Below are 25,942 nucleotides of genomic sequence, written 5' to 3' on the forward strand. Positions count from 1 at the left end.
ATTCATGACCTGTTTTGATATGATTGATAATATACAGTTATATTTTCCTTAGATCAAAACTAGGAATTTTTCTAGACTCATTAGTAATTATTATTACCCTATGGGTATTATTGTACCCATAAAAGCAGAAATGAAAGACAAGGAATAGCAAATAATTGATTTTTATAGTTTTATGTTAGAGAACGATCGGGGAACTTAAGTTGGGCACGGGAAAATAGGAATTTTTTCGTTAGTAATTTTATTTATTTTATGAAAGTAGCAATTCTCGATAATTTTGTCATGTTTCAACTTGATATCAACCAAATAAAATATATTGATTATTCAAAGTTATGCATATATGCGTTAGTCCCTGTTCCACAAATTTCAACAATGAAATAATTATTTCAATAGTGCTTGTTCAAAGATTTTTATTCTGAAAATGAACAAAATGGTGACCTTAGACAATTCACCTCGAATTTTCAATAAATTATTGTTCATGAAAAATCGTTCGATCTAGCTCATTATGTTTTGAAAAAGTTGTATAAATTGAATTCAAATCCACCAGCCGATCATGCCAATCATTGTTGAATAAATAAGAAGTCACTTTCTCTAGAAATTCACAGATATTTGAAAAAATGCAACAGAAAAAAAGATCTCCTGAAAATTACGACTGCCCTTCAACATTTAAGAAATGTAAAATAATAATTTGAGTGTAAAATCGTAATTCGTAAAGTGAAGAAGATTTTATTCGTATTCATGTTGAATGTTTTAGCAGAAATCTTCCTTTCCTAACTTCACAATGGCTAAATCATAAAAATGAGAAAATCATTGACCTTTTGAAGTACGAACGAATTTTCATAAATAAATCACAACGTAAACTATTTCTGAGCATAATTTTGAAATAAATCGAAATATGTTACGCCACTGCTAAGGCGTTCCGTCAGACAAGGAGCCACGACTGTTGGCATCAAACTAATTACATCAATCAATAAAGGCGATGCCCATACCTCTTATTGATTTTCTAAGGGTAACAGGATCACTAGAAGGTCGAGGAGATATCCGTTGGTTAACGTAAAAAATTCATTGTTGCTTATGCAGACATTTTACTCTATAATTCTAGAATTTATTTAAATTTTGATTTTAAATGTTCATAACAATTCAATTCATATCAATATTCTTCGAGTGTTGAGGTTTTGAATAGAAAGAATATATTAGCTTCTGCTTAATGTCGTAGTGGAAAAGATTTCAAAATTGGATCTCCCGTTGTAAATAAGAAATTGGATGTTCCAGGTGATAAAACTGAAGATGTGAGCAAACTCACAAACGTAAATAGTAATGAAAAAATTGAAACGCATGTTGTTATCGAGGAAAAAGTGAAAAAACCACTGACAAGAGTTCTGGAAACTGAGAAAATAGCTGTGAAAGAAACGAATCAAGGTGAGTTCATAGTGAATAGTTCCCTCTATTCGTATCTATAAACTTTTTATATGTCTCCAAAAGTTCCTAATTTGTCATAAAAACTGTAGATTGTTCCACCGAGGACAAACTTGAGAAATTGGGATCTCCAAACCTCTACAAGATCATCTTTAACATCATCAAAGGATAACACCTCTACATTCCGAAATGCCTTGAAACCAGTTCCTATAGTGTCCAGAAGAGAAGAAAGAATATCGAAATTTAGCAGTACCAAGTCCCTTAGCGTCACAGATCTTAGGAAAAACTTCGAAGAAATTGCGAAAACTGTTGCAGAGGTACCAAAGTACTCGACCAAAAAGTTGGACTTATTTCCTAAAGTAACGAAATCAGTTGCTAGTTCTCCAGATGCACAATCGGATAAGAATGTCGTCCCAAAAATAAAGGTAAGATTACCTTGCCTAAGAGCTAGATACATAGATTTTTTTATACGTGATCAAGTTTCAGGATTATTTATATTGAGAGTGAATTTCACTCAAATTAGTTCCACCCTTTGAAAAATATGCTTATGGCTGACCTAGCAAATTTGTATTTGATATAGTATTGTTATCAAATTGTTCTTCTTTGAGTTTGATTTAAACAATATATGTAATGGAAAATATAAAACACTATTCTTTGGTTTCAAAGAAAACTTTCTTATCTTCAGGAATGATTAATTTTTTATTTGGCCTCAACCAACCAATATTTTTGGTACTAAATTATTGAAACTGATTTGTGTCGAGGATTGTTCATAGGTTGTAATGAAGGTTCAAATACCATTGCAATTTTCCGAATGTCTGATAGAAGTATTCTGAATATGTTTGTAGCAAATATCATCTGTAGGAAATGAATCAGTGTGTAAGGTTGAAGAAACTCATAAAAAAACCTGCAAGGTAATCCTGAAGCCAAATGTCGTTGGAGAAAATGTTGGTATCACAATAACTGGTGGAACTGATGAAAATAAGGATATCATAGTTCATCGAATAAGATATGGAAGTGTTGCCTATCAAGATGGAACTCTGACGAAAGGTGATCATATTGTTTCAATCAATGGAAAGGACACCAAAGGACTAAGTTACACAGATGCTGTACAACTACTGAAGGTACGCATGAGTTAATTTTTCAATTAGATAAGGTACCATAACTTTTTGACTATAAGAGTACAAGACCTAATTCCATTTTTTTTTCTGCCTTAGGCTGTGATAGAAATAGCTGTGAAGGACGAAGTACCAAAAGACGTAAAAATGTTGAAAAGAAGATCTATTTCCCTCGACAATACTTTAGATACAGGTACTGTAGCTGTCTCTTCTACGATTCGAATTTAAAGTCTACATTTTCATCATTTTTTGCTTCAGAAAGGGCTGCTCAGATTATCGTTATGTCCAAAAAGCCTGATCATGAGGTAATCCTGCAGAAAGATCAGAATGGTTTAGGATTCAGCGTAGAAGGAGGAAAGGATTCGCCACAAGGAGATGTACCAATTACTGTGAAGAAAATCTTCCAAGGTTGAAATAGTTTATTTTTTTATTTTGAGCGCTCATTCCCCGAAAACGGTGGTATATCATTTTGCATGATGTCTGTATTCGTCAAAATTCTTCGATAACTCTCAAATCTTGGGAGGAATCTCGTCGTCAAAACCAGAAAAAATTCACAACCGATCCGACCAAGTCTGAAAGTTGCATGTAACAGGCCAATTGAAGAGTCAGACTCCGAAAACTCTTCATCAAGCCAAGCTTTTGCTTCAACTGTATTTTTTCCCTTCAAAAAGCAATATTTTATCAGCAAACGAAATTCATTTTGTCAAATAACAAAAGTAGCTACTTTTGTTATTTGACAAACGATACGTGTCGAAATTTTACAGCAGTCCGACCATTAGTTTGTGAGATATTGTGTTGTGAGTGTAGGTAGCTACCTACACTCACAACACAATATCTCACAAACTAATGGTCGGACTGCTGTAAAATTTCGACACGTATCGTTTGAAGGTTGGTACCAACTAAAAATCATATGGATTTATTACTAGCATGGCCATCTGTGCATCAGACCGGGGACTTCTCAATTGGCCTAATAGATTTACAATAACAATTTCAACCTTTATTTGAAATTTCATGTCACTTTAACTAAAGAAAATTCGAATAAAATATGGAAAAAATTTTGCCGATATTTCCTTAAACAAGAGATCTCACTTCGACTGTTGAAATTCAGTTTGTATATGTAAAATTATCACTCGAATGGTCATTCCGAAATTTCAGAGGATCATATCATGAGAACCCTGAATCTATATACACTAACCGACAACAATGACATTGTAATAAATCACATCATATATGCCTATAACCTGTTCTGTGGTAAGCGAGGGAACATTTGGCGCACAAATGAAGTAGCGCTCAAAAGCTCCTAATGTCAAGTCCATTCTTTTCTCGAATTTCATAATTACATGATTATAAATAATATTATTCTTCTGAATTTCAGGTGGCGTTGCCGATAAAGATGGTAGGTTGAAAGATGGAGATGAAATCTTGTCAATAAATGGAATAGATTTCTCAAATCTATCTCGAATCCAAGCATGGACCGTTATGAAGAAAGTTGATGTAGGAACAACAAAGATTATGATATATCGAAAATGAAATTTTTTGTTGCCATCTGTGTGTCGTTTCGCCTAATTTAATATTGTTGTTTCATATGAAATGTTGACTTATTAACAAATATAGAACGTACTGATATGCCCCTTCTAATCTTCATGAAATATCTCAGACTAATTATTTGAAAAAAATCAAGAGTTTTTAAATTCCAGTCTCAGCAGATAAAGCGTAGTCGTACTTAAGCTGTCTCAGCAGATAAATATGCGAAGTTAATTTAACTTTACCATGTTATATCATTGTATATTACAGATGATCTGGACTAGAAAATTAAATAGAATCAAGCTGTTGAATGATGATAAGAATTGCCAATCAATTTCTTTGCATGTCACCCATACGCCATTTATTCTAATGGTCTTTAGAATTGTGATAAAAATAAGTAATTTCCTTTTTATGCTCAGAATGGATCCTACGGAAACCTAATGATAAGATTATACTCGAACGGTTCATTTTTTGAGAAAAATTGAGACGTCCATTGATAAACGGCCACAAAAAATGTTTGCTATCACATTGCAAGTAACAAAATTTGAGATACCTAATGAGTTGAAGGAAAAGTCTATGAAAAACTTATTCAGTTGTTGGATTTTATGAGATTATACCTAATAAAAAAATGTCCAAACTGAATATTTATATTCAATTGGTTTACTACCTAAACAACTCGAAATTTTATTTATTTTATTTTTTATATAATATAAATTATAGAAAAATTTTTCTAAGCAGAAGCTATAGTTCTGGATGTTTCTATTGCTTCGAAGCTTTTTCCGAGAAGCATAATTGTATATTTTTTATGATCGAGCAATCCCAGCATCCGTCGACAACATCGTTGGCTTTAGAGGAAGTATTTTTGTAGGACGCATTCAACCACTAAATACTACTAAAGGGTTTTTCTTAGGGCTATAGAACTTTGAATTGCAATAAAACAACGATGGATTATTCGATTGACATGAATTTTATTTATCCGCAAGATAATCTTGTGGCATTACATTTCAAATATGATTTCTGGCATATGACCGCCACGGCCGGCTCGGATGTAGTCCAATCTGGACGTCCAATTTTCGATGACTTTTTCCAACATTTGTGGCCGTATATCGGCAATAACACGGCGAATGTTGTCTTCCAAATGGTCAAGGGTTTGTGGCTTATCCGCATAGACCAATGACTTTACATAGCCCCACAGAAAGTAGTCTAGCGGTGTTAAATCACAAGATCTTAGAGGCCAATTCACATGTCCAAAACGTGAAATTAGGCGGTCACCAAACGTGTCTTTCAATAAATCGATTGTGGCACGAGCTGTGTGATATGTTGCGTCGTCTTGTTGGAACCACAGCTCCTGGACATCATGGTTGTTCAATTCAGGAATGAAAAAGTTAGTAATCATGGCTCTATACCGATCACCATTGAATGTAACGTTCTGGCCATCATCGTTTTTGAAGAAATACGGACCAATGATTCACCAGCCCATAAAGCGCACCAAACAGTCAGTTTTTCTGGATGTAACGGTGTTTCGACACACACTTGAGGATTAGCTTCACTCCAAATGCGGCAGTTTTGTTTGTTGACGTAGCCATTCAACCAGAAGTGCGCTTCATCGCTAAACAAAATAGTGCGCGATACGTATTCCACACAGAACTATTATTTTCGAAATGAAATTGCACTATTTGCAAGCGTTGTTCAGGCGTGAGTCTATTCATGATGAATTGCCAAACCAAACTGAGAATAAATCACAGCTGTTAAATCGGTCGTCATCTTGAACAGTAATGCCAACTTAAAGTAAAGAAAAAGAAAAGAAACACCCGTTACCTACCTAATTGGTGGTGGTAATAAAATTCGAGCTACCGATCAGTTGATATCCAAAATGAAAGCCTCAATATTAGTAAAATAGAAGTACTGAAAAGGGATAGGTATTATGGATAAAGTGGAAGTGGGAGAGCATATAGCATATTAGCAGATGAAACAGCAGACATTTGACTTTTGAGGATAAGAACAAGAAGAAACTATTGGAATTATATTCTAATTATATTTCGATGCAAAGTGTTACAGAGTACAAGAAGATTTTGTTGGTTTTGTCGAATCAGGACTAAGCTTCGTTTTCCTATTGTGGGTCACATAAACTGACCCTGGTTATTAACGATCTCAATGCTCTATCTGATATCCGGATCAAACAAAAATTTTTCAAATGATCAAAAGTCACCGTGATGATGCAGAAAAAGTAGCTGAGGAATTAATGACAGATGCCTTTACAAACGCCGAAAAGCCCGGACTGTCGAAGGACAAATTCAACCAACCAACCAGCCACTAGCCCATTTGAGTACTGAAGAAGGTCTATAATTATTCCTTACTTGGATTCCATCATCAGAAGATTTCCTGAAGAAAACACGCCAGACATTAAGCATACTACACCCTGCTCAAATGAAGACAATTCATTCCATTTCCAATGTTTGGGACACTTTTTCCAAGTTTTATTATTTAAACATCAGAAATGAACTCGAATTGTGGCGAAGGATATGGCAAGACAAACCTGAACTAAATTTCAAGGCGCTGACCGTAATTTTTTTTAAGAAACACGGGGCCTTTTTCCTGAGACGGAAAAAGCTTTGGAAATTTCGATCACTATACTTGCACTGTATTCAGTAGGAACATAGGAAGTCGAAGAGGTATCCGGGGTAATCATAGAATTTTCATGCAGGTAACCTACAAACTTCCGGTGTTTCATGGTTATTGGTTAACGACGGAATGGCTTTGGGAATTTGATTATGAATTGCAATTATAGATTCAATAAAACACAGAACAAGGTTCAACTTATTTATTGTGCACAGCTTACTCAGTTGAGATTCAACAAGTAATTAATTAATGCTTAAGTTTCAAGTGGTTGGCTTGGCTTCATTAGTCGAATCCGAATGTAAACATTACATATCAACTCTATGCTCCGTAGGATGATAATTGGCCTCAATACATAGAGCCACTTGACCAGTTCATTTATTGATCCAACAGATTGCTCTGGATACCTCCTCGCCTTTCTATGATCCTGATGTAACATTTGGCTTTTAGGTTGTGAGTAAAAGGTTGCTTGGAATATAGAAAAGGAAAGTAAACATATGGGCACGATTCCTAATACAAGAGAGATGAAAGCTTAGTGCGGCCAATCACAATTGAGCTAGCCGAATTGAAAACGTTGCCGGCTCTATTTTCAATACGAAGGAATGAACTGAGGAGAAGATTAATATTTTTCCGACCATTCAGATAAATTGTCGATGTGGCAACGTTCATTCGGGTTATCTGTCATTTGGTTCTGGCTTGTACACCACCTCAGTTGGCTAAATCTTAATTATTCCTTGATTTAATTGTTTTGTATTTTCATTTGTTACCATTATCAGTGATATTAGACATGCCTAACAAGTGTTTTTGTGTGGTTTTACTTATATTGTGGGAGGTTAGTGGTTAGACTTCATAGGTGAGTTCCATCCATAGGCGTGCAGAATCCTGATTTTTTTCCTTAAAACAAATATTCAGTTACGTATAATTGAAACCAAGGAAAACTAATTTATACGACTAATAAATGTTTTCTTCTAGACTTCGATCGAATCAACTCGTACGAGAAAAATGGTTGCGAGAATTTCTTGGAACCGACCATTCTTGGAAAATAAAATATATTATCTTTGCTCGAATCACTTTCCTGAAGATTGCTTCCGAATAATGAACCTAAGACAGAGGCTTATTCGGCTTATTCCCCTTCTTCTTTTGCAATCAAATTGGAAATACCTCTGTAAGTTTGTAACGAAAACTTTTTTTCATAATTTGTCCTATTTATTATAATTCCTTGCAATGAAAATCTTCCTCAAAATATTATTATATAACATAAAGCAATTTGTAGTACCTACTCAGAAGGGAAGTATTGAAGAACAGGACTCAACTGAATCTGAGTCTAAAACCCAATCATCATAAAAGAAAACATGAGATTTGACCCTTCAACTACTTTAAGGTGTCCTTCAAAATGTGCATCCTCTACCTCTTGTCGACTTGTTTGGTAGTGACATTTAGAACCTAAGAAAGAGGCTCATCCAAGGAGGTTTGTCTTCGGCAATTAAATTGAAAATGCCTCTGTTTTCTTCCTAATTTGTCATATTTATTATAATTCCTTGCAATGAAAATCTTCCTCAGAATATTACCATATAACATAAAACAATTTGCAGGACTTAATCAGAAGGGAATAGAGGTATTGAAGAATCTCTTTCTGATTATAAAATACAATCTCCATCAATAAATGATTCAGAAGAAACACTGACTTTATCCTCTCCTTCAAAATCTGCATCATTTAACTCTAGTGCCACTTCTTTCTCTGGGGAACTATGAATATCTAAAATAAAGTGAGATATTTTGAAAAAAAACTAGAGTTCATTTTTAAATTCTACTTTTCTAGGTAGAGATAGTTTTTCTCAAATCCCCACTATATTGGAGATTATTCACATCGTCATTTGGAAAACCCAAGGCAGCAAAAGAAATTCTTCAGGTTATCTCGAAGAATCCTGTCCAAATTCAAGATCAAAAATAAAATATAAGTAAATCAAGTGAAACACCTTAAATTATCCATATCAAATTTACAAGATCTGATGAAAACTATTCATCACAATTTTTCGGTGAAGAAGATATGAAGAATGCATTAAACGTGAGTAAAATATTTCAATATTTGAATGCATATTTTTCATAAATTGTAATCAGAACACGAAATGGTAGTTTGAATCATTAAATATGAAATAATTTGATTTCTGAAAATATAAATTTTTTAAATTGAAAAAAAAATTATGAATATATTTTCATTTTGAAAGTAAGCCATATGAATTTTTCATGAAAATCAGTAGTTGAATTGGATGGAGAAATCTGTGATGTACAACAATAATTCTCTTTTTTTCTAGTTGACTATTTCTGGACCAACAAAGCTTCAACTTCCGCTAACGTGATAAGCTGAAGTTGAACAGCACCGACCCAAAACTACAGTTAAAAAAACATTGGGGTGTCGTACCAATGCCTCTCACTTTGTAGTTGATGAGGCTGAAAAAATATTCAGGTGGACAGAAAGGGTTTTTAATATTTTCGATGAAAATTATTCGAACTTCTTACTCCGTCTAGCTCTCACTACATTGAATAGTGTTGATCCAAAGTTGTTCAATGTTTCAATCAGCATCTGTTTGATGATGAACCAGAGAGAATCCATGACCCTGCTGTAACGGAAATGATTCTTGAAACCTATTTCAATTCGAGGATTCGCCACGAATTGAGAAATCGACAAAGTGTGAAATTAGATTGGAATCAGTTGAGAAGTAGATTGACGAAAACTATAATATTTGTACACCAATAGATTTTTCTAATGAATATATTAATACACATTAAATTCAAATGGGTTGATTATTGTAAACCAATATATTTCTGCTTAGAACATTAATAATTTAAATTCTTTATTTCGGTAATAAATATATTCTGTTATTTTATCTAATGTCTTTTCTCTCTATTGCTATATTCATGACCTGTTTTATTTGATTAATAATATACTTTTCCTTAGATTAAAACTAGGAACTCTGCTAGACTCATTAGTAATTATTATTACCCTATGGGTATTATTGTACCCATAAGAGCAGGAATGAAAGACAAGGAATAGCAAATAATTGATTTTTTCAGTTTTATGTTAGAGAACGATCGGGGAACTTAAGTTGGGCACGGGAAAATAGGAATTTTTTCGTCAGTAATTTTATTTATTTTATGATAGTAGCAATTCTCGATAATTTTGTCATGTTTCAACTTGATTCCAACCAAATAAAATATATTAATTATTCAAAGTTATGCATATATGCGTTAGTCCCTGTTCCACAAATTTCAACAATGAAATTATTATTTCAATAGTGCTTGTTCAAAGATTTTTTTTCTGAAAATGAACAAAATGGTGACCTAAGACAATTCACCTCGAATTTTCAATAAATTATTGTTCATGAAAAATCGTTCGAACTAGTTCATTATGTTTTGAAAAAGTTGTATAAATTGAATTCAAATCCACCAGCCGATCACGCCAATCATTGTTGAATAAATAAGACGTCACTTTCTCTAGAAATTCACCGATATTTGAAAAAATGCAACAAAAAAAAAGATCTCCTGAAAATTACGACTGCCCTCTAACCTTTAAGAAATGTAAAATAATAATTTGAGTGTAAAATCGTAATTCGTTAAGTGAAGAAGATTTTATTCGTATTCAAGTTGAATGTTTTAGCAGAAATCTTCTTTTTCTAACTTCGCAATGGCTGAATTATAAAAATGAGAAAACCATTGACCTTTTGAAGTACGAAAGAATTTTCATAAATAAATAACAACGTAAACAATTTTTGAGCATAATTTTGAAATAAATCGAAATATGTTACGCCACTGCTAAGGCGTTCTGTCAGACAAGGAGCCACGACTGTTGGCATCAAAATACATCAATCAATACAAGGCGATTCCCATACCTCTTATTGATTTTCTAAGGGTAACAGGATCACTAGAAGGTCGAGGAGATATCCGTTGGTTAACGTGAAAAATTCATTGTTGCTTATGCAGACATTTTACTCTATAATTCTAGAATTTATTTAAATTTTGATTTCAAATATTATTAACAATTCAATTCATATCAATATTCTTCGAGTGTTCAGGTTTTGAATAGAAAGAATATATTAGCTCCTGCTAAATGTCGTACTGGAAAAGATTTTAAAATTGGATCTCCCGTTGTGAATAGGAAATTGGAAGTTCCAGGTGATAAGACTGAAAATGTAAGCGAACTCACAAACGTAAATAATATTGAAAAAATTGAAACGCATGTTGTTATCGAGGAAAAAGTTGAAAAACCACTGACAAGAGTTCTGGAAACTGAGAAAATAGCTGTGAAAGAAACGAATCAAGGTGAGTTCATAGTGAATAGTTCCCTCTATTCGTATCTATAAACTTTTTATATTTCTCCAAAAGTTCCTAATTTTTCATCAAAACTGTAGATTGTTTCACCGAGGACAAACTTGAGAAATTGGGATCTCCAAACCTCTACAAGAACATCTTTAATATCATATAACACCTCTACATTCCGAAATGGCTTGAAACCAGTTCCATTAGTATCCAGAAGAGAAGAAAGAATATCGAAATTCAGCAGTACCAAGTCCCTTAGCATCTCAGATCTGAGGAAAAACTTCGAAGAAAATGCGAAAACTGTTGCAGAGGTACCAAAATACTACACCAAAAAGTTGGACTTATTTCCTGAAGTAACGAAATCAGTTTCTAGTTCTCCAGATCCACAACCAGATGAGAATGTCGTCCCAAAAGTAAAGGTAAGATTACCTTGATCAATATCAATATCATATAACACCTCTACATTCCGAAATGGCTTGAAACCAGTTCCATTAGTATCCAGAAGAGAAGAAAGAATATCGAAATTTAGCGAACCAAGTCCCTTAGCATCACAGATCAGAGGAAAAACATCGAAGAAAATGCGAAAACTGTTGCAGAGGTACCAAAATACTACACAAAAAAGTTGGACTTATTTCCTGAAGTAACGAAATCAGTTTCTTGTTCTCCAGATCCACAACCAGATGAGAATGTCGTCCCAAAAATAAAGGTGAGATTACCTTGCTCAAGAGCTAGATACATAGATTTTTTTATACGTTATCAAGTTTCAGGATTTTTTCATATTGAGAGTAACTTTCACTCAAATTTGTCCCATCCTTTGGAAAATATACTTACGGCTGACCTAGAAAATTTGTATTATTTGTTATTATCACTCGTTTTACTTTTGAGTTTTCATTAAAACAATGTGAAAATTTAAAACACTACATTTTGGTTTCAAACAAAAATTTCTAATCTTCAGGAATGATTTATTTTTTATGTGGCTCCAAGCCAACCAATATTTTTTGTACTAAATTATTCAATCTGATTTGTGTCGAGGATTGTTTATAGTTTGTAATAAAGGTTCAAATACCAAGAAATATTTGTATATAATGTATATTTTGACTTGTCTTATATCATGTAAATGATCGATTGGACTAATAAATATAATCAATGCAACTTGCCGAATGTCTGATAGAAGTATTCTGAATATGTTTGTAGCAAATATCATCTGTAGGAAATGAATCAGTGTGTAAGGTTGAAGAAACTCATAAAAAAACCTGCAAGGTAATCCTGAAGCCAAATGTCGTTGGGAAAATATTGTTATCACAATAAATGGTGGAACTGATGAAAATAAGGATATCATAGTGTTGCATATCAAGATGGAACTCTGATGAAAGGTGATCATATTGTTTCAATCAATGGAAAGGACACCAAAGGACTAAGTTACACAGATGTTGTACAAATACTGAAGGTACGCATGAGTTAATTTACCATAACTTTTTGACTATCAGAGTACAAGACCTAATTCCAATTTTTTTTCTGCCTTGAGCTGTTGTTGAAGCCTTCGTGATAGAAATTGCTTTGAAGGACGAAGTATCAAAAGACGTAAAAAAATTTTATCAGCACACGAAATTCTTTTGTTTTCGATCTTTTTTCAAATAACAAAAGTAGCTACACTCACTAATGGTCGGACTGCTGTAAAATTTTGACACGTATCGCTTGAAGGTTGGTACTAACTAAGAATCATATGGATTTAATACTAGCACGTCCATCTGTGCATCAGACCGGGGACTTCTCAATTGGCCTAATAGATTTACAATGACAATTTCAAGCTTTATTTGAAATTTCATGACACTAGAACCATAGAAAATTCGAATAGAATATGGAAAAAATTTTGCCGATATTTTCTTAAACAAAGTTTAAATTAAGTTTGTACATGTAAAATTATCACTCGAATGGTCATTCTGAAATTTCAGAGTATCATATCATAAGAACCCTGAATCTACATACACTAACCGACAACAATGATCTTATAATAAATCACATCATATATGCCTATAAGCTGTTCTGTGATAAGCGAGGGAACATTTGGCGCATAAATGGAAAAGCGCTCAAAAGTTCCTAATGTCAAGTCTGTGCTTTTCTCAAATATCATAATTACATGATTATAAATAATATAATTCTCCTGAATTTCAGGTGGAGTTGTCGATAAAGATGGAAGGTTGAAACTTGGAGATGAAATTTTGACTATGGATGGAATAGATTTTTCAAATCTATCTCGAATCCAAGAATGGACCATTATGAAGAAAGTTGATGCAGTAACTTAAATGATAAAATCGATGATATATTGAGAATGAAATTTTTTGTTGCCATCTGAATGTCGTTTCGCCTAATTTGATATTGTTGTTTCGTGTGAAATGTTGACTTATTAACAAATATAGAACGTACTGATATGCCCTTTCTAATCTTCATTAAATATCTCAGACTAATTATTTAAAAAAAATTCAACAGTTTTTAAATTCCAGTCTCAGCAGATAAATATGCGTAGTTAAGTTAACTTTACCATGTTATATCATCGTATATTATGGGGCCCACAGACGAGCAACTTAGTCGCCAACCAAGTTGACAACTTCTCAAGTTGGCGACTAAGTTGCTCGTGTGTGGGCCAGTTGGAGTTGACAACTTCTCAAGTTGGCGACTAAGTTGCTCGTGTGTGGGCCAGTTGAAGTTGACAACTTCTCAAGTTGGCGACTAAGTTGCTCGTGTGTGGGCCAGTTGAAGTTGACAACTTCTCAAGTTGGCGACTAAGTTGCTCGTGTGTGGGCCAGTTGAAGTTGACAACTTCTCAAGTTGGCGACTAAGTTGCTCGTGTGTGGGCCAGTTGAAGTTGACAACTTCTCAAGTTGGCGACTAAGTTGCTCGTGTGTGGGCATCATTCCAGACCATCTGGACCAGAAAACTAGAGAGAATCAAACTGTTGAATAATTATAAGTATTGCCAATCAATTTGTTTGCATGTCATCCATACGTCATTCGCCATTTATTCTAAAGGTCTTTAGCATTGTGATGAAAATAAGTTAATTTTTTTATGCTCAGAATGGAACCAACGGAAACCTATTGATAAGATTAGATTCATTTTCTGAAAAAAATTGAGACGTCCATTGATAAACGGTCACGAAAAATGTTTGCGATCACATTGCAAGTGAGAAAATTTGAGATACCTAATAAGAAAATGTCCAAACTGAATATTTATATTCAATTGGTTTACTACCCAAACAACTCGAAAAACGGAGTGTTTTCGAGTTTTAAATATAATATAAAGTGTAGAAAACATTTTCTAAGCAGAAGCTATGCCAAATTCGGATTGTACGACTTCGAAAAATACAAGTTACCATTGTTACCATTATGAAAATAATGTTCAATTCAAACTCGACTCTTCTTCCAAAACCTTGAAAAAAATTGAATAGGAAATAACTACATATCATATCTAGAAAGTACCGATATTGTTTCGAAGTTTCGAATCGGAAATTACGATAACAGAGAATGAGGTTTGAGAAATCTTTTACTCTTTCGGAAATTTTTGAGCCAGATGTTTCTATTGCTTCGGAGCTTTTTCCGAGAAGCATAATTCTATATTTTTTATGATCGAGCAATCCCAGCATCCGTCGACAACATCGTCGGCTTTAAAGGAAGTATTTTTGTAGGACGCGTTCAACCACTATATAATACTACCTAACTAATTGGTGGTGGTAATAAAATTCGAGCTACCGATCAGTTGATATCCAAAATGAAATCCTTAATTAAAAGGTAAGTAAAATAGTAGTATCATTAGTGTGGCGAAGTACTGAGAAGGGATAATATGGATAAAGTGAAAAAGGAACAGCATATAGCATATTAGCACATGAAATGGCAGACATTTGAGGAAAAGAACAAGAAGAATCTATTGGAATTATATTCTAATTATATTTTGATGCAAAGTGTTACAGAGTATAGTATATCCAAAGTCACTTGGAGGAAACTGAATTTTTCGGTTATAAAAGTGTTGTCCAAGTTTCCAGAAATTCCTTTGGGTTCTGTGTATTGATTGCCTAACAATACTTTCAAATAAACCCCGGTAATTAGCAGATCGCGGTATCCACTTCAAAGGGACATATATGGCCAAGCGTTTTTATAGACTAGTTCAAGTGACTTTGGATATACTATACAAGAAGATTTTGTTAGTTTTGTCGAATCAGGACAAAGCTTTGTTTTCCCATTGTGCGTCACATAAACTGACCCCTTTGATTAACGATCACAATGCTCTATCTGATAACCGGTGCAAACAAAAATTTTTCAAATGATCAAAAGTCACCGTGATGATGCAGAAAAAGTAGCTGAGGAAATAATGAAAGATGCCTTTTCAAACGCCGAAAAGCCCGGACTGCCGAAAGACAAATTCAACCAACCAACCAGCCACTAGCCCATCTGAGTACTGGTGAAGGTCTATAATTATTCCTTACTTGGATTCCATCATCAGAAGATTTCTTGAAGAAAACACGCCAGACATTAAGCATACTACACCCTGCTCAAATGAAGACAATTCATTCCATTTCCAATGTTTGGGACACTTTTTCCAAGTTTTATTATTTAAACATCAGAAATGAACTCGAATTGTGGCGAAGGATATGGCAAGACAAACCTGAACTAAATTTCAAGGCGCTGACCGTAATTTTTAAGAAACACGGGGCCTTTTTCCTGAGACGGAAAAGGCTTTGGAAATTTTGATCGCTATACTTGCACTGTATTCAGTAGGAACATAGGAAGTCGAAGAGGTATCCGGTGTAATCATAGAATTTTCATGCAGGTAACCTACAAACTTCCGGTGTTTCATGGTTATTGGTTAACGACGGAATGGCTTTGGAAATTTGATTATGAATTGAAATTATAGATTCAATAAAACACAGAACAAGGTTCAACTTATTTATTGTGCACAGCTTAATCAGTTGAGATTCAACAAGTAATTAATTAATGCTTAAGTTTCAAATGGTTGTCTTGGCTTCATTAGTCGAATCCGAATGTAAACATTACATAACAACTCTATGCTCCGTAGGATGATAATTGGCCTCAATACATAGAGCCACTTGACCAGTTCATTTATTGATCAAACAGATTGCTCTGAATACCTCCTCGCCTTTCTATGATCCTGATGTAACATTTGGCTTTTAGGTTGTGAGTAAAAGGTTGCTTGGAATATAGAAAAGGAAAGTAAACATATGGGCACGATTCCTAATACAAGAGAGATGAAAGCTTAGTGCGGCCAATCACAATTGAGCTAGCCGAATTGAAAACGTTGCCGGCTCTATTTTCAATACGAAGGAATGAACTGAGGAGAAGATTAATATTTTTCCGACCATTCAGATAAATTGTCGATGTGGCAACGTTCATTCGGGTTACCTGTCATTTGGTTCTGGCTTGTACACCACCTCAGTTGGCTAAATCTTCATTATTCCTTGTTTTAATTGTTTTGTATTTTCACTTGTAACCATTAGCAGTGATATTAGACATGCCTAACAAGTGTTTTTGTGTGATTTCAATTATATCGTGGGAGGTTAGTGGTTAGTCTTCATAGGTGAGTTCCATCCATAGGCGGGCAGAATCCTGATTTTTTTTCCTTAAAACATATATTCAGTTATGTATAATTGAAACCAAGGAAAACTAATTTATACGACTAATAAATGTTTTCTTCTAGACTTCGATCGAATAAACTCGTACGAGAAAAATGGTTGCAAGAATTTCTTGGAACCGATCAATCTTGGAAAATAATATATATTATCTTTGCTCAAAGCACTTTCCTGAAGATTGCTTCCAAATAATAAACCTAAGGCAGAGGCACACCCGAGGAAGTTTGCCTTCTCCTTCTGCAATCAAATTGGAAATACCTCCGTAAGTTTGTAACGAAAACTTTTTTTCATAATTTGTCCTATTTATTATAATTCCTTGCAATGAAAATCTTTCTCAGAATATCATCATATAACATAAAGCAATTTGTAGGACCTACTCAGAAGGGAATGGAAGTATTGAAGAACAGGACTCAACTGAATCTGATTCTAAAACACAATCACCATCAAAAAAAGATTGAGATTTGACCCTTCAACTACTTTTAGCTGTCCTTCAAAATGTGCATCCTCTACCACTTGTCAACTTGTTTGCTGTGACATTTAGAACCTAAGAAAGAGGCTTATCCAAGAAGGTTTGTCTTCTGCAATTAAATTGAAAATACCTCTGTTTTTTTCATAATTTGTCATATTTATTATAATTCCTTGCAATGAAAATCTTCCTCAGGATATTACCATATAACATAAAGCAATTTGTAGGACTTACTCAGAAGGGAATGGAGGTATTGAGGAATCTCTCTGTGATTCTAAAATACAATCTCCTTCAAAAAAAGATTCAGAAGAAACACTGACTTTATCCTTTCCTTCAAAATCTGCATCATTTAGCTCTAGTGCCACTTCTTTCTCTGGGGAACTATGAATATCTAAAATAAAGTAAGATTTTTTGAAAAAAACTAAAGTTTATTTTAAATTCTACTTTTCTAGGTAGAGACAGTTTTTCTCTAATCCCCGCTATATTGGAAACTATTCACATCGTCATTTGGAAAACCCAAGGCTGCAAAAGAAATTCTTTAGGTTATCTCGAAGAATCCTCTCCAAATTCAAGATCAAAAATAAAATATTAGTAAATCAATTGAAACACCTTGAATCATCCATATTAAATTTACAAGATCTGATGAAAAATATTCATCACAATTTTTCGTTGAAGAAGATATGAAGAATGCATTAAACGTAAGTAAAATATTTTAATAGTTGAATGTATATTTTTCATGAATTGTAATCAGAACACGAAATGGTAGTTTGAATCATTAAATACGAAATAATTTAATTTCTGAAAATATTAATTTTTAAATTGAAAAATAATTATGAACATATTTTCATTTTGAAAGTGAGCCATATGAATATTTCATGAAAATCAGTAGTTGAATTGGATTGATAAAATGTGATATACAACAATAATTCTCTTTTTTTCTAGTTGACTATTTCTGGACCAACAAAGCTTCAACTTCCGCTAACGTGATTAGCATTGATAATACAGAGTTACTGCCCCTTGATAATAGAAATGTGGAAAGAGAGTACAGCTCAAATTTTTGAAGAACTTGTCCTATAAGTATATGCGTTCAATTCGAGAAATTGGCATTCAAGTGAATACACAAAGGATGTTGTGACTTACATTTCGAGATCTAGTTACAAAGGTTGTGAGAAAAATCAAATCAAATCAAATCAACTGTCAGATTTGTGTGTCCATTCTGAAGTTGAACAGCACCGACTCAAAACTACAGTTAAAAAAAACCTTGGGGTGTCTGACCAATGCCTCTCAATTTGTAGTTGATATTTGTACTGAGTTTAAAAAAATATTTAAGTGGACAGAAAGGGTTTTTAATATTTTGGATAAAAATAATTCGAACTTCTTACTCCGTCTGGCTCTCACTACATTGAACAGTGTTGATCCAAAGTTGTTCAATGTTTCAATCAGCATCTGTTTGATGATGAACCAGAGAGAATCCATGACCCTGCTGTAACGGAAATGATTCTTGAAACCTATTTCAATTCGAGGATTCGCCACGAATTGAGAAATCGACAAAGAGTGAAATTAGATTGGAAACAGTTGAGAAGTAGATTGACGAAAACTATAATATTTGTAAACCAATAGATTTTTCTAATGAATATATTCAGTACACATTAAATTCAAATGGGTTGATTATTGTAAACCAATATATTTCAGCATAGAACATTAATAATTTAAATTCTCTATTTCGGTAATAAATATATTCTGTTATTTTATCTAATGTCTTTTCTCGCAATTGTTATATTCATGACCTGTTTTTATATGATTAATAATATACTGTAATATTTTCCTTAGGTTAAAACTAGGAACTCTTCTAGACTGATTAGTAATTATTATTACCTTATGCGTATTATTGTACCCATAAGAGCAGAAATGAAAGACAAGGAATAGCAAATAATTGATTTTTATGGTTTTATGATAGAAAACTATCGGGGGACTTAAGTTAGGCACGGGAAAATAGGAATTTTTTCGTCAATAATTTTATTTATTTTATGAAAGTAGCAATTCTGGATAATTTTGTCATGTTTCAACTTGATTCCAACCGAATAAAATATATTAATTATTCAAAGTTATCGGTACACATATATGCGTTGGTTCCTGTTCCACAAATTACAACAATAAAAATTATTGTTCCTGAAAAATCGATTGAACTTGTTCATTATGTTTTGAAAAAGTTGTATAAATTGAATTTAAATCCACCAGCCGATCCCGCCTATCATTGTTGAATAAATAAGAAGTCAGATTCTCTAGAAATTTACAGATATATGAGAAAATGCAACAAAAAAAAAGATCTTCTGAAAATTACGACTGCCCTTTAATCTTTAAGAAATGTAAAATAATAATTTGAGTGTTGAATTGAAATTCGTATCTACATTGAAGAAGATTTTATCCGTATTCATGTTGAATGTTTCAGCAGAAATCTTCTTGTCCTGAATTCACAATAGCTGAATCATAAAAATGAGAAATCCATTAACCTTTTGAAGCACGAAAGAATTTTCATAAATAAATCACAACGTAAACTATTTTTGAGCATCATTACGAAATAAATCGAAATATGTTACGCCACTGCTATGGCGATCCGTCAGACAAGGAGCCACGAATGTTGGCATCATACTAAATACATCAATCAATAAAGGCGATTCCCATACCTCTTATTGATTTTCTAAGGGTAACAGGATCACTAGAAGGTCGAGGAGATATCCGTTGTTGCTTATGCAGACATTTCACTCTATAATTCTTGAATTTATTTAAATTTTGATTCCAAATATTCATAACAATTCAATTCATATCAATAGTCTTCGAGTGTTGAGGTTTTGAATAGAAAGAATATATTAGCTCCTGCTAAATGTCGTACTGGAAACGATTTTAAAATTGGATCTCCCGTTGTGAATAGGAAATTGGATGTTCCGGATGATAAGACTGAAAATGTAAGCAAACTCACAAACGTAAATAATAATGAAAAAATTGAAACGCATGTTGTTATCGAGGAAAAAGTTGAAAAACCACAGACAAGAGTTCTGGAAACTCAGAAAATAGCTGTGAAAGAAACGAATCAAGGTGAGTTCATAGTGAATAGTTCCCTCTATTCGTATCTATAAACTTTTTATATTTCTCCAAAAGTTCCTAATTTGTCATCAAAACTGTAGATTGTTTCACCGAGGACAAACTTGAGAAATTGGGATCTCCAAACCTCTACAAGATCATCTTTAATATCATCAAAGGATAACACCTCTACATTCCGAAATGGCTTGAAACCAGTTCCATTAGTATCCAGAAGAGAAGAAAGAATATCGAAATTTAGCAGTACCAAGTCCCTTATCATCACAGATCTGAGGAAAAACATCAGAGAAAATGCAGAGGTGCCAAAATACTCGACCAAAAAGTTGAACTTATTTCCTGAAGTAACAAAATCAGTTCCTAGTTCTCCAGATCCACAACCAGATAAGAATATCGTCCCAAAAATAAAGGTAAGATTACCTTGCTCAAGAGCTAGATACATAGATTTTCTTATACGTGATCAAGTTTCAGGATTTTTTTTATGTTGACTTTAACTTAATTTGTCCCATCCTTTGGAAAAAATACTTACGTCTGACCTAGAAAATTTGTATTTGATATAGTATTATTATCACTCGTTTTCCTTTTGAGTTTGCATTAAAACAATGTGATAGAAAATTTAAAACGCTATATTTTGGATTCAAACAAAAATTTCTAATCTTCAGGAATGGTTTATTTTTTATCTGGCCTCAAGCCAACCAATATTTTTGGTACTAAATTATTAAATCTGATTTGTGTCGAGGATTGTTCATTGGTTGTAATGAAGGTTCAAATACCAATGCAACTTGCCGAATGTCTGATTCTGAATATGTTTGTAGCAAATATCATCTGTAGGAAATGAATCAGTTAGTAAGGTTGAAGAAACTCGTAAAAAAACCAGCAAGTTAATCCGGAAGCCAAATGTATCACAATAACTGGTGGAACTGATGAAAATAAGGATATCGTAGTTCATCGAATAAGATATGGAAGTGTTGCCTATCAAGATGGAACTCTAACGAAAGGTGATCATATTGATTCAATCAATGGAAAGGACACCAAAGGACTAAGTTAGTACAACTGAGTGCTGTACAACTACTGAAGGTACGCATGAGTTAATTTGTTAATTAGATAAGGTACCATAACTTTTTGACTATCAGAGTACACGACCTAATTCCAATTTTTTTTTCTGCCTTAGGCTGTTGTTTAAACCTTCGTAATAGAAACAGCTTTGAAGGACGAAGTACCAAAAGACGTAAAAATGTTGAGAAGAAGATCTATTTCCCTCGACAATAATTTAGATACAGGTACTTTAATAATAATAATAGCTTTATTGTCCAACTGTTCAACCCATTTACAGGACAATGTGAATATAAATTACAAAAAATAACAAAAGATAGCATTGAAACAAAAAATAAAAAAACAAAAATTTCACTTGATCTAAGATACATTCCCTGAATATAAATTACAAAAAGTAACAAAAGATAGCATTGAAACGACAAATAAAAAACATAAGTTTCACATGATCTAAGATACATTACTGAAAAACAATGAATTGCTGTCTTGATCAAATTTCCCCTTGATGATGAGAATATATCTTGGCCATCACAAAATGAGTTGAAGTTCTCACACATTTTTTTGTAGCTGTCTCTTCTACGATTCAAATTTAAAGTCTACATCTTCATCATTTTTTGCTTCAGAAACGGCTGCTCAGATTATCGTTATGTCCAAGAAGCCTAATCATGAGATAATCCTGCAGAAGGATCAGAATGGTTTGGGATTCAGCGTAGAAGGAGGAAAGGATTCGCCACAAGGAGATGTACCAATTACTGTGAAGAAAATCTTCCAAGGTTGAAACAGTTTATTTTTTTTATTTTGAGCGCTCATTCCCCGAAAACGGTGGTATATTATTTTGCATGATGTCTGTATTCGTCGAAATAATTCGATAACTCTCTAATCTCAAGAGATATCTCGTCGTCAGAACCTGAAAAAATTTAATACGAATATGGGGAAAAAATACTCAATATTCACAATCGATCCGACCAAGTTTAAAAGTTTCATGTATCAGGCCAATTGAAAAGTCCCCGGTGTACCATAGTAAAACACATTTTTTTTGGCAAATAGCGATCTTACAACTTTTCGATACCATTTTTGTAGTACTATTTGTTTTTTGCCTCAGTTTCGGCGATTACTTCTTCATTGGCGCTAAATTTCTTTTCAGCGAGAATTCTCCTGAGGTCTGAGAACTGGAAAAAGTCACTGGGGGCCAGATCTGGCGAATACGGTGGATTCAGAAGCAATTCGAAGCCAAATTTTCCCATTGTTTCCAGTGATTTGTTACATGGCGCATTGTCTTGAAGAAACAGCACTTTTTTTTTTCTTCAAATGAGGCCGTTTTCGAATATTTCTTCCATTTAACGATTTAATAATGCTATATAATAATCGCTGCTGATGGTCTTGCCCTTTTGGAGGTAATCAATGAATATCATACCTAGCGCATCCCAGAATACTGATGCCATAACCTTGCCAGCTGACTGTTGTGTTTTTCCTCGCTTCAGATTCGGTTCATCGTGTGCAGTCCACTCAGCTGACTGTCGATTGGACGCTTGTCTTGTCTTGTCACATATCGACGCAAAAATTTAGGTTATTTGCTCTTAAACAGCTTCAAACACTGCTCAGAATCATTAACATGTTGTTGCTTTTGATCGATTGTGAGCTCGCGCGGCACCCATTTTGCACACAGCTTTATCTTGTACAAATATTCGTTAATGATATGATGTACACGTTCAGATGATAACTTCACAATGTCTTCTGTCTCGATCAACTTCACGGTCATACAAAAAGATTTTGTGAACTTTCTCGATTTTTTCGTCTGTGACAGCCTGTTCTGGTCGTCCTCTGCGTTCGCCGTCTTCGGTACTCATTTACCACGTTTAAACTAAGTATAAAAATCAATGATGAATGATTTGCCTGGTGCAGTCTCCGGAAACTCTTCATCAAGCCAAGATTTTGCTTCAACTGTATTTTTTCCCTTCAAAAAGCAATATTTTATCAGTAATCGAAATTCTTTTTTCCATCTTTTTTCAAATAACAAGTGTAGCTACACTCACAACACAATACCTATTATCAAACTAAAACGAAAGTCCTTTTTTTTCCATCTTTTTTCAAATAACAAAAGTAGCTACACACTCACAACACAATATCTCACAAACTAATGGTTGGACTGCTGTAAAATTTTGACAACGATCGTTTGAAGGTTGGTACCAACTAAGAATCATATGGATTTAATACTGGCACGTTCATCTGTGCATCAGACCGGGGACTTTTCAATTGGCCTAATAGATTTACAATAACAATTTCAAGCTTTATTTGAAATTTCATCTCACTAGAACCAAAGGAAATTCGAACAGAAGATCTGACTTCGACTGTTGAAATTCAGTTTGTACATGTAAAATTAAATTATCACTCGAATGGTCATTCCGAAATTTCAGAGGATCATATCATATCATACCCTGAATCTATATACACTAACTGACAACAATGACATTATAATAAATCACATCATTTATGACTATAAGCTGTTCTGTGGTAAGTGAAGTAGCGCTCAAAAGCTCCTAATGTCAAGTCCATGCTTTTCGCGAACTCCATAATTACATAATTATAAATAATATAATTCTTCTGAATTTCAGGTGGAGCTGCCGATAAAGATGGTAGGTTGAAAGTTGGAGATGAAATCTTGACAATAAATGGAATATCTCGACAATAATAGAAATCTATCTCGAATCCGAGCATGGACCGTTATGAAGAAAGTTGATGTAGGAACTACAAAGATTATGATATATGGAGAATGAAATTTTTTGTTGCCATCTGTATGTCGTTTGGCCTAATTTAATATTGTTTTTTTGTATGAAATGTTGACTTATTAACAAATATAGAATGTATTGACATGCCCTTTCTAATCTTCTTGAAATATCTCAGACTTATTATTTAAAAAAAATCAACAGTTTTTAAATTCCAGTCTCAGCAGATAAATATGCCTAGTTAACTTCATCATCGTATATTATGGGGCCCACAGACGAGCAACTTAGTCGCCAACCAAGTTGACAACTTCTCAAATAGGCGACTAAGTTGCTCGTGTGTGGGCTAGTTGAAGTTGACAACTTCTCAAGTTACTTCCGAATAATAAACCTAAGGAAGAGGCTTATCCGAGGAAGTTTGCCTTCTCCTTCTGCAACCAAATTGGAAATACCTCCGTAATTTTGTAACGAAAACTTTTTTTCATAATTTGTCCTATTTATTATAATTCACAACACAAATTGATTCTCGTATTATTGGTTGCCTTGAGAAAATCTGCGACCCGGATACCTCCTCTTTCATCATATGTTCCTGATACGAATATTTAGGTTGGATGTTATTTTCGTGAGTGAAATAGGTAAAATTGAACGAAAAATCAAGAATTTGGTGTACGAATTTTGTAACAAGAGCATATGAGACCGAGGAGGTATATCAGGAGCAGGAGTAAAATTGAATAGGCAACACACAAAACGTATTCGCGTATTATTGGTTGCCTTAAGAAGATCTGCGACCCGGATACCTCCTCATTCATCATATGTTCCTGATACGAATATTTGAGTTTGGATGTGATTTTCGTGTTTCCGATACGAATATTTAGGTTGGATGTGATGTTCGTGAGTCAAGTGGGAAATTTCAACGAAAATTCATGAATTTGGTAACGGGAACATATGAGACTGAGGAGGTATATGAGGAGCAGGAGTAAAATTGAATAGGCAACAGACAAAACGTATTCGCGTATTATTGGTTGCCTTGAGAAGATCCGGATACCTCCTCATTCATCATATGTTCCTGATACAAATTTTTGTGTTTGGAGGTGATTTTCGTGTATGAAATCGGAAAATTCGAACAAAATGACAAGAATTTGGTGTACGAATTTTGAAACAGGAACATATGAGACCGAGGAGGTATATCAGGAGCAGGAGTAAAATTGAAATTGAATTGAATAGGCAACACACAACACGTATTCGCGTATTATTGGTTGCCTTGAGAAGATCTGCGACCCGTATACCTCCTCATTCATCATATGTTCCCGATACGAATATTTAGGTTGGATGTTCATCGGAAAATCATGAATTTGGTAACAGGGACATATGAGACTGAGAAGGTATATCAGGAGCAGGAGTAAAATTGAATAGGCAATAGGTTCCTGATACGAATATTCAGGTTGGATATTATTTTCGTGAGTATCAGGAACATATGATGCATGAGGAGGCATTCAGGTCGCAGATCTTCTCAAGGCAACCAATTATACACTAAGACGTTTTATGTGTTGCCTATTCAAATTTATTCCTGCTCCTGATATACATCCTCAGTCTCATATGTTCCTGTTACCAAATTCTTGATTTTTGGTTCAAATTTACACATTCCACTCACGAAAATCACACCCAAACTCAAATATTCGTATCGGGAACATATGATGAATGTGGAGGTATCCGCGTCGCAGATCTTCTCCAGGCAACCAATATTACGCGAATACGTTTTGTGTGTTGCCTATTCAATTTTACTTCTGCTCCTGATATACCTCCTCAGTTTCATATGTTCCCGTTACCAAATTCTTGATTTTTGGTTGAAATTTACCTATTTCATCCACGAAAATCACACCCAAACTCAAATATTCCTATCAGGAACATATGATGAATGAGGAGGTATACCGGTGGCAGATCTTCTCAAGGCAACCAATATTACGCGAATACGTTTTGTGTGTTGCCTATTCAATTC

At 33.9% G+C, this 25,942-nt stretch overlaps 2 protein-coding genes and 1 long non-coding RNA gene across 4 annotated transcripts; all 3 read left to right on the top strand.

Moving 5' to 3' along the window:
* Positions 1-976: 976 nt before the first annotated feature.
* LOC123686117 (pro-interleukin-16-like) lies at positions 977-2,564 on the top strand. The gene is made up of 5 exons (XM_045626100.1): positions 977-1,050; positions 1,214-1,304; positions 1,405-1,416; positions 1,506-1,838; positions 2,259-2,564. Exons 1-5 carry the CDS (start codon positions 977-979, stop codon positions 2,547-2,549), a joined length of 801 nt encoding a protein of 266 aa, XP_045482056.1. The 3' UTR covers positions 2,550-2,564.
* Positions 2,565-2,616: 52 nt separating this feature from the next.
* Positions 2,617-24,092, top strand: LOC123686129 (pro-interleukin-16-like). 2 transcript variants are annotated; one of them, XM_045626121.1, is made up of 3 exons: positions 2,617-2,721; positions 2,787-2,936; positions 3,904-4,154. In XM_045626121.1, exons 1-3 carry the CDS (start codon positions 2,676-2,678, stop codon positions 4,056-4,058), a joined length of 351 nt encoding a protein of 116 aa, XP_045482077.1. In that variant the 5' UTR covers positions 2,617-2,675; the 3' UTR covers positions 4,059-4,154. The 2 variants fall into 2 exon arrangements, with proteins under 2 accessions (XP_045482077.1, XP_045482078.1); XM_045626122.1 differs by lacking the exons at positions 2,787-2,936; positions 3,904-4,154 and adding exons at positions 21,850-21,999; positions 23,839-24,092 and having other exon boundaries at positions 2,636-2,721.
* Positions 5,965-9,553, top strand: LOC123686130. Its single transcript, XR_006748406.1, has 6 exons — positions 5,965-7,521; positions 7,641-7,833; positions 7,942-8,136; positions 8,261-8,434; positions 8,488-8,733; positions 8,981-9,553. It is a non-coding gene; the product is annotated as an uncharacterized LOC123686130 (long non-coding RNA).
* Positions 24,093-25,942: the final 1,850 nt, after the last annotated feature.

This window comes from Harmonia axyridis, chromosome X (assembly GCF_914767665.1).
Source record: "Harmonia axyridis chromosome X, icHarAxyr1.1, whole genome shotgun sequence".
Classification (NCBI taxonomy): Eukaryota; Metazoa; Arthropoda; class Insecta; order Coleoptera; family Coccinellidae; genus Harmonia; species Harmonia axyridis.